Source organism: Camellia sinensis, chromosome 1 (genome assembly GCF_055761805.1).
Source record: "Camellia sinensis isolate YWXY chromosome 1, ASM5576180v1, whole genome shotgun sequence".
Classification (NCBI taxonomy): Eukaryota; Viridiplantae; Streptophyta; class Magnoliopsida; order Ericales; family Theaceae; genus Camellia; species Camellia sinensis.
The window spans coordinates 241,609,779-241,620,035 of NC_138961.1; the positions used below are offsets into that span (position 1 = coordinate 241,609,779).

Below are 10,257 nucleotides of genomic sequence, written 5' to 3' on the forward strand. Positions count from 1 at the left end.
TTGCATCAGAAGATTCAGATTCGTCTATATTCCTTGTCTTTTCCACTTATCTATACATAAACAGGGTAATAATTAACATAGGAAAAGGCCTCACTGATTTCATTTTTCATTTTCACTTCTTATCAAACACGTTCTTTATTTTGTTTCAATGCAAATATATTCACATAGGTCATGTAGTCTTTCACGTTCATATGTTGGTGTTCACAAGAATTACGCATTCAATATCGACATCAACATTACATGTTATTTCACATATCTTCTTTGTTTATGCTCATAGTTTTCATTCTCATTTTCTTATCAAACAAGTACAGAAAAATTTACACATACTCACTCATGATGATGCAATGTCCCTATTTATTTTCTAGGACATCCTATAGCTCATATGGACTCGTGTGTGCGGTATAACTCGTGCTTTGATACTACTCTGTCACGATCCAAACCCACCCCTATAGGTTTAGCATCGTAACCAGCCAATAATCCTGAGATTACCGAAAGCCTTTGAACAGATTAAACAAAATTAAGGGGTTAACAGAGGCAAATACATAAATATAATTATACAATGAGCTGTGCTGACTTATATGAAACATAAAACTTTAAACATTTACATATATATATATATATATATATCATAACATCACCATTATGCCAACCAAATGCAGTTACAACAAAAAGGGGCTTAGCCCTGTATACAAAATAAACAAAAGACATTAAGAGCTTAAAACTTGGTCACAAAACATCTTGATCACATTGACTTTCAAGAACCTCTACGTGAGGCATGGTGGTTGGCTTGATAAAACAGAAGTCAAACAGAAGCCCTTAGGCCTGGTCCTACACACGCTCACCTACATATATATGTATTTACAAACAATGAGCTAAAGCCCGGTGAATAATATTAAGGTAAAGAGGTTAGTGAATGAAATTCGAACATTTCATAATCATAAAACAGATCATAATATAATCATTCTCATATCTGAACATATAATGGTATATCCAATAGAACATGTCACATCGTCATCCGACTAGAGTAATCGGTTTCGGATATCGATTAGACACATCACCACTTTGACAAGTGGCTTACGAAATCTCGTAATCACATATATGTCATGGACTCACATTAACATGCTGTCCCCCATGACTTGGGACTATCTATGGATGCCATAACAGATTTCAAACATAGGACATTCGTCCACGTAAATAAATATCATTTCATAAATCATAACTTATCAAATCACATTTGGAACATAATTCATATGAACATATCTTTACAATAACGTTACTCATAATGGGCTTCCAGAAACGGTCAATTAATCGTCGAATGTTGGCCTACAAACACAAAAGCACATAACACAAACATAGGTTATCATTACACATGCACTTGGCCATTACGACTTAGCTTTCTTTACATTGGTTTCTTATTTAGTCCATTCTCATAACTTGTATATGCGAATCACATTCTCGAATCTCGGATTTGTCTCATATTTTCTAATTCAATTACTTATGACATTCCTTAGCTTATTACTCTTTAATGACTCTTAATTCATGCCTAAATATGCTCAGAAAAGGATGGGAGCGAAGATATGTACTTAAAACATCTTTTGAAAACATGCTAGAAAAAAGTTGTTGGCTAGAGTCAGCTTTTCGTCGCTAGAGCCAGCTGAAGGCAAAAATTGAGCTCGCTCGAGCCACCATTTCGTTGCTCGAGCCACCTTTTGCAAAGTTCAAAATACTGGGAGCTTGCAATGTTGGCTGAAGCCGCCACTTTGTCGCTCAAGCCAGCTGTGAATTTTTTGGGTTTCTAGACATAAAATTTGAGTTCGAAAAATGCATTTTAACATGCAAAAGCTTCCATGGCCGTTCCAAACTAATTGAAACACTTTAATAATCATAAAAACGTTTTAGAAAACTCAAATACAAGATGATTTACAAATCATTTGCTCAAAACCTCTTCAATTTTCCAAAATTGAGCTCAAAAGCTCTTACATGTAAGAAATTCCTTTTCAAAACATGAATTTAAATGGTAAACAAGATGATTCAAACATGCATGTGCCAAATAACTTACAATGACAATTTAGACGCTCAAAACCAAACTCAACATGGCCAAACTTCTTATTTCCATGCATGTATGTCCCAAATTCATTCAAATTCTTTTCTTTCACTTTAAACACATGCAATTGAGCCTCAAACCTTTATGAATTATGCATGCATGTGACTTTTAGCTTTTAATTTCATCTCTAATGGCATGAATGATGCTCAAACATGAGAGTTCTTGACAATTTCATACAAGCATGTATGACTTAGCAACCTTTCCTTCATTCTAAACTTATTTTGTGCATTTAAACTCATAATCTTGATGATATCTCATGCTAGATGACTTAGATTCACAATTTAGAGATTGAATTCTTACCTAGAGTCTTCAATTAGCTAGATACTAGCACAATCTTGAAGAATTCAAGCCAAAGCCTTCAATTTCTCTTCAATTCCTACACTTTCTCTCTCTAAGAGTGAACTCTCTCTCTCTCTAGAATACAATCTCAAATTTTTGCACTCAACAATGGGCAAAGATTTGCTCAAATGAGCTTAAGGGTCATGTTTATATAGTTGTAGTGGCTTAATACAATAATTAGAACAATTGGCCAACCAAACACAACTTAATTAAGTAAACTGAATCAGTTTTTAATAAAATTTTCCATATGATTCTAAAAATTCCGAATAACATATTAATGTAACCAATTTCGATTTCAGATGCCGATAAGACTTTCAATTTTCATATCAAAGCAAATTTCACAACAAATATTACTACGATTAATAGAGAGAAAGTTAAATAGCATGCAAAATACACAATAAACACATAATTTATTTTAATCACTTAATTAACATCCTTACTTATGGATTAGTAATTAATTACAGATCGGGGTTGTTACACACATCATTAGAGATTATTTAAAGGTGATAAATTAGGGGATATAGCATTGTTGCATTAATATATAGCAACCTTTTAACAATTTTGTAAGTACTCAAAATGTTTAGATGCTGTTTGCATCCATTTTTGTAAATTTCCTATTGACAGATAGATAGATCGAATGATGACTTATGGCAAAAAAGTCAAAGTATTCATTTGATCAAAGAGACACAAGGCATGAAAGAATTGTTTTAGTGCATGAATTATTGAAAGTATTAAATAATTATTGACTTAGTGGGCTGATTGGTGTGAAGCCATGATTGTGAAATAGAGTTCTGTTTTTGTCGATATAATGCTCAGAATTTTGAGGGATATGTGACATCATGGAGGAGGAGAATTATTTCGACAGAGAAATGTAAAGAATTGCTGAAGTTTGAAGGGTTGGAAGTGATGGAACAGTTGCAGCAACAATTAAGAGGAAGTGGGTTACAGATTTGAAGGTTCATGTGATCATGGGTTAGAGAAAGGAGAAAGAATATAAAGGCTTGAAAATGAAGAAGGAAAAGAGGACAACCCAACAACACATAACTTTTAGGCCTAGGAGTAACTTATCTTAACTTAGGAGTAGTTTTCTTTGTAATTTATGGCTTGTAACTCTTGTAAACTTAGATAATTTCATCTGGAGTTGTCTTTGTTTATTTTGACACATTGTCTTCCGATTGTTAGTGTTACCAAACAGTACCTAATTGTTCCAAAGAAATTCTTATACTTTCAAGGCATTTAGAAGCTTTATACAGTCATCTAATTTTTTATTTAAATTGTTAGTTTAAATTATTACTTGGTTGTTGTCAATCAAGATTTGGCATAATTTTTTACTAACAGATGCCGAGCAGATTAAGTGACACCTATTGATGATGTTGTAAGGGAGCATTACTCAACAGTGAGACAGGAAGAAAAAAATGACACAAATATGATGGTGTAATTCATTGTTTTTTTTGTGGTCTGTGCAACTCAAATTCTGACGTACACCTTTCCATATTTGTGAATTATTCTTTTTTCTCTTCTATTGTATAGTAATTTCCCCATGTTGTAATGGTGGATTCAGAGCCAAATTGTGCCCAATGTACGAATTGAAGAATATGAATGCAAAATCTGTCCATCTTTGAACTATTAAGGTTGTAGTTTTTGTTGAGTGAAAATTAGTAAAATATTCTTTTTTAACTTTGTGTAGTAGAAGATGTTCAAGATATTTTTTCTATTAGTTAAGGTTTCTTGATAAATTTCTCTGTGATCATATCAGGAAAATTTCAAAATTTCATTGTAAAATTAGAGAAATTTTTTGGTGAAAATTGAAAAATTTCTCTGTGTTAGGCCAAAATTTTTCTGAGTCCATTTTCTCTGTGAAAATATCGAGGGACCCCAACTATTATGAAAATATTATATATTCTTTATCTCATAAAATCTTAATATTATGGACCTTAAAAAAAAAATCCTTTTACTTATTAGTAGAGCACTACTTAAAAATAAAATATAAAAATGAAACATTTTTAAGGGAGCCATATATCTCTACAGTTTCGCCTTTTTAAAAATATATATATATTTCATTTAATTTTTATTTTTATCTGGACCAATCACAATTTAAAATTGAATTAATAGATAGAAAAAAATATATTGTTTTACTTTTCAAATTATCACTAAAAAATTAATTTAACTTTTATTTTTTAAACAAAAATAATTTTACATCTAAATTATTTGATTTTAAATTAGTTTTACCCATTGTTAACTATCGTTTATATCAAATGGAAGTTGGTGATGCCACTAAAATTTCGTTTTAAATTTTATTTTTCTCCCAAATTCTCTCTAAAATATCAATCAGCTTGTTTGGTTCTAATTTTTAGAAAATAGTTTTCAAAAAAATCTCCTTTTTATTTTTCGTATTTTAATGTTTTCAATGAATGTTTTTAATATTTTAAGTAATTTTTTTTTTAATTTTTAGACATACATAATATAAATACACTTAAAAAGTATAATATTTGTGAAAATTATTTTTTAAAAAATATCCTAAATACCAAAAATACAAAAATAAAAATAAAAATTCAGTATATTTTTCGTATATATTAATTTTTTCACAAATATTTTACTATTTAGACACATCTAAGTAAAATACATCTAAAAAAGTAAAAAAAAAAAATTGTTTAAAATTTAAAAAATATTTACTAAAAACAAAAAAATAAAAAACTCAATTTTTAGAAAACTGAAACCAAATACACTGAATTACATTTCCACATTTCACTGAAATTTAGATCTCACATCAACAACTTTTGTTTGATTATAGACAGCAATTGACGACGTGATAAAATTAATGAAAAATTGAATAGTTTAGGTATCAAATTGATATTATTGAAAGAATAGAAATTAAATTAATTTTTGAGTAGGGACCAAATGATATTTTTTCTAATTTCAGCCTCTAAGATAATTCCTAAAAGAATAAGGTCACCACACATGAAACACTCACCACTACAAAAATTGAACTTGCTCCAGTAGCCGTTAACAGGATGCTTCGTGGCAGCTTCTTTGAAACGGTCAAGACTCGACGAACTTTCACACGTTCCTGTTCACCTACTTCGCAAGCACAGTGAACCAAATATAAAGCATACTTCATCAAATTGTAATTTCAACACCTAAAAAACCCCTCATCTCAGCCACCTGCATTCTGATGTACCAAAAAAAAAAAACCTCGTCTGATGACGTGACCAATTCCCATTGGTTAAAAACAAGTCCAACCCAACAGCAACGAATCACCGAATCCAAAAATTAAAAGTTCAAACAAATCTCCCCTATGACTCGGCTTATCAAAATCTCAACTGGGTAACTCTCATCCTAACAGATCTCACACGTGTACTGATCTACACAGCTGTATTCTTTTTCTTTCTTCTTGTTTGAATCACTGTTTTAGATTTTCAAAACGATCTGTTATCATTTACTTGCAATGCACGCACTGCAAAATTAACATGACGGTGAAAGGAGGCACTAGCCAAGCCTGTGCAGCGTGTAAATACCAACGGCGAAAATGCTCTTCGGAGTGCCCTCTGGCTCCATATTTTCCAGCCAACCAACCCAAGATGTTCCAAAACTCTCACCGCCTTTTCGGGGTCTGCAACATTATGAAGATACTTAGGCAATTGGATAATCAAGATCAAAAAGACGAGGCCATGAAATCGGTTATTTATGAGTCTGACATGCGCGAAAAATTCCCTGTTCATGGTTGTTGTGGAATAATTCGCCATCTTTACGGTCAATTAGTACAAGCGGTCGAAGAGCTTCAGTATGTTCAAGCTCGGTTAGTGATTTGCAGGGAAGAGTGTCACAATCAAGTCGTCGATCACCACTTTCCTCCTTCGTCTGAGTTGCAATTAGGCATGAATTCGACTGGCAATGGTTTAATTGTACTTCAACATCATTCGCCAGGGGCCAATGCGATGATGCCTTTGGATGCTAACCAGTTTGTGATGAATGGGAATAACGGTGTTTATGTGGAACCCAATGATGATATTGTGAAAGGATTATGGATTCAACATCCGAATTATAATAATAGTGGTACTGATCATGTTGGGATTCAATCCCAATTGAATATTCCTGAATCCGAGGTTTTTCCAATTCAACAGCAAATTGAGATTGATTATGATGACATACCGTTCGATACAATTGCTGATGACAGACAATCTTATATTGAATCGAAAGAAGCCTGTGACTCGTGGTAAATTAATTGGATTTCTTCTTGGTTGTTCTGCTTTCAAAAAAAAAAAAAAAAAAACTGGTATTATGTACAATGTTGTTTTTATTTGGGTTTAATTATGTTTTTTTATATGCAGCTGCGAATCACCATGGAAGGATATAACACGACCGATTGAGCATGTGTCGAAAAACGAACTAAAGAGTGCTGCTGCATGTTTCAGCCTCACCAGTGTCAATTAATTCAATAGCAGAGACAGAGTATTACATATTTATCTCATGTCTAGTTTTTTTCCCTTTCTTTCCTCCAGTTTTGACAGTTTTTTGGGTATTTTTATACCATAATTTTGAACATTTTCGGACTATTTGATTTACATTCATCAATAAGAGATGTAAATAGGTTTTTTCTTCTTCTTTCTTTCTTTCTTTTCATAAGGTATATGAAGGTTCTTCAACATTTGATTAAATGTAAATTGTTCATATGAGTTGTCTGACAAACTTGGCATACATGTAACGCACAACTGATCTCATCTATGCAAATGATTCACAGCTTTCTTTAAATTCCTTGCTTGCTCATTTCAACAAACAAGGGATGTTGTTCAAGGTTTTTTTTGTTCTGTTTTGCAGAATCCAAGGGCAAGAGACCTCTGGGCTCTAATATGGGGGTGCATAAATCTTGGGCCTGGCTGGGCTTTAATTATAAGAGGATATGTGTCATTTTAAGCCCAGTCCGACCTGATATCGGACTTAATTTAGCTATTCCAAATCCGATTCAAAAAAAATTCAAGTTCCAAATCTCCCACTTAACCCAATAGATATAAGCAACTACTTTTTATTTTTATTTTGAATAAATATCAAATTATTTAGATCCTTTTATTTATTATTTAAATTTGGAACATTAACAAATTTTATGGTAAAATAAATATAATTTTTAATAAATATTCTAATTTAAGAAGTACAAATAAATATCTCTCTCTATATATTTTGTCATTCATATTTTTTCTACTTTATTGTAAGAAGTAGAAAAGGGTTTTGATTTCCCTACTTCATAATAGATAGGCAGACGCGAAGCGAAGGAAGAGGAAAAGGGCTGGCATAAGCAGGCCACCACTGATTGCCTATATTATATAGGAGATAGGATAGCGGACCCTTTCTCTTACAAAAATAAATAACAAGAATCTTGGTTGAAAAATGGGACACTACTCCGATAGCTTCCTACTCGCTGCTAGGAGAGGAATGAAAACTACAAGAAAACGAGCTCAGAGGAAAGAGGCAACAGGTTTGACTCCTCTAGGATATCTTTCGGGTAGGAATAGAGGTACTGAACCAGCCATGTCGGGAATATAGGCTCTTGGATTAGAGGGCAATCATTCAGTAGCGGGTCGGTCCACAGAAAGCGAGGGATTCATTCGAAAAGGAGTAGGTCTCATGGCCACCCACCGCCAAAAAACGTGAGCGCCTAGCGCAAAAGGTTGCTTTACTAATAATATAAGGCACATTAGCGCTTTCTTTTTCAATAAGGGGTAGAGCTTGAAGAAGCAAAGCGAACCTAGAGTAGCAGCCTGGTAGCTTGGGCTATGTTCCTTCCAAGTACATCATCCGAACGAACTAGATTCTATTGATTTGTAGGACACTCAATCCGTTTCAGCTAAGCTAATATAATATATATAAATGAAATAAACGCTGTCACTTTTAGCGAGTTAGGAGATTCACGTGCTGTTGAGAACCATTCCATAATGGAGGGCTTTATAACATCAACCGACTGTATGCATTTCTTCAGTGAAGAGGCAGCCGCAGTATGGCATGGCATGTAGAATCATAATGGCATTCAAATCCCTCATCTGAAAGAGTACCGCAAACATCAACATCAGCATAATCTAGTCTAGCAGCACATCTTCCAATCCTGAATGGAGTCTCAAAGTCAAAAGGTCAGACATGCCTGAGGATGAGGAAGACCATCCAAAAAAGAACATTAAAAAAATGTGAAATATATATTATCTTTTATATTTTTTCTACTTTATTTTATAACTAAAATAATACAATAAAAAAATTTAATATTTTATAGGGGGACTTACCAGCCGGCCCTATGGAAATAGGTTAATACTAGTCAAGTCTTGTCCTATTTCCGTTTCCAATTTTACCCCTCAATATCACAACACACGCGTGAAGCAAAGAAGTTGTCACGAGCTCTCCCCTGCGTGCGTGACACACACGCGCCTTTTCAAGGGTTCTGTTGCAGATGAACCTATGAAGATTTGGAAATCATTCTGAGGTGATTTCCAAAACAAACAAAGAGATTTTCGGTGAATCTCCCATCGTTTCCAAAGAAATCGCCAACTGTTTTCATACCGATTCCGAACAGATCCCCAGCAAATCTTCTACCATTTCGATCTATATTCTGATTCGGACATCTACTCTCCCTGTTTAGTTCATCTTCAACAAACATGCCAATCAAATGTGAGTTGTACTCATCTTCCCTTTTTCTTTCATAACTATAATTAAGTGATAAAATTCGATTTGAAGCTATTTTCAATGTGTATCATACAGTATTAATTTATTTGTGGGATTCAACTTCATAATAATCATATCTTCATGTTCATTTGCTATACAATGATGGATTTGTTTACTTTTGCTAATTCAGTGATAAAATTTGCTATGCAATGACAGATTTGCTTACTTTGCCTAATTCAATGATAAAATTTGCTATAAAAATGATAGATTTGCTTAATTTTCCTAATTTAGTGATAACATTTACTATACAATGACGAATTTTCTTACTTTGCCTAATTCAGTGATAAAAATTGTTATAACAATGATAGATTTGCTTAATTTGCCTAATTGAGTGATAAAATTTGTTATAACAATGATAGATTTGCTTAATTTGCTTAATTGAGTGATAAAATTTGTTATAATGATGGATTTGCTTCCCTTCTTCTTTCATAACTATAATTAAGTGATAAAATTCGACTTGAAGCTATTTTCAATGTGTACCATACAGTATTAATTTATCAGTGATATTCAACTTCATAATAATCATATCATGTTCATTTGCTATACAATGATGGATTTGCTTACTTTTGCTAATTCAATGATAAAATTTGCTATACAATGATAGATTTGCTTACTTTGCCTAATTCAGTAATAAAGTTTTCTATAACAATGATAAATTTGCTTAATTTTCCTAATTGAGTGATAAAATTTGCTATACAATGGCAAATTTACTTACTTTGCCTCATTGAGTGATAAATTATCAGTCATTTTCATCTTCATCATGATACTTGATATTCTTTTGCAATTTGGAATCTAAACTTTACTATACAGTTATATATTTGCTTAATTTGCATAATTGAGTGATAAATTCTTCTTAGTTTGCCTAATTCAGCAATAAATTCTTCTTAATCTTCAATGTTCATGCTTGATGTTTTTGTACAGATGTTCCCAGTCATTGTAAAAGATTACGTCGTTGAGAAACAAGTTTCTCAAAGAAGAAAAAGATTGACAAAGTTGAGTGTGTTATAGAACCAACAATAGATGAGAGTGAAAATCAATTAGAAGTTGAATGTGAATCTAACATTGACAATGGGGAGCCTAAACAGCAGCGACTGAAACAAACTACATAGCTCCAC

At 32.6% G+C, this 10,257-nt stretch overlaps 1 protein-coding gene across 1 annotated transcript; it reads left to right on the forward strand.

Moving 5' to 3' along the window:
• The first annotated feature begins 5,757 nt into the window (after positions 1-5,757).
• LOC114292795 (uncharacterized) lies at positions 5,758-7,129 on the forward strand. The gene is made up of 2 exons (XM_028236811.2): positions 5,758-6,656; positions 6,772-7,129. The coding sequence occupies exons 1-2, from the start codon at positions 5,911-5,913 to the stop codon at positions 6,872-6,874; spliced, it is 849 nt and encodes a 282-aa protein (XP_028092612.2). The 5' UTR covers positions 5,758-5,910; the 3' UTR covers positions 6,875-7,129.
• The last annotated feature ends 3,128 nt before the right edge of the window (positions 7,130-10,257 follow it).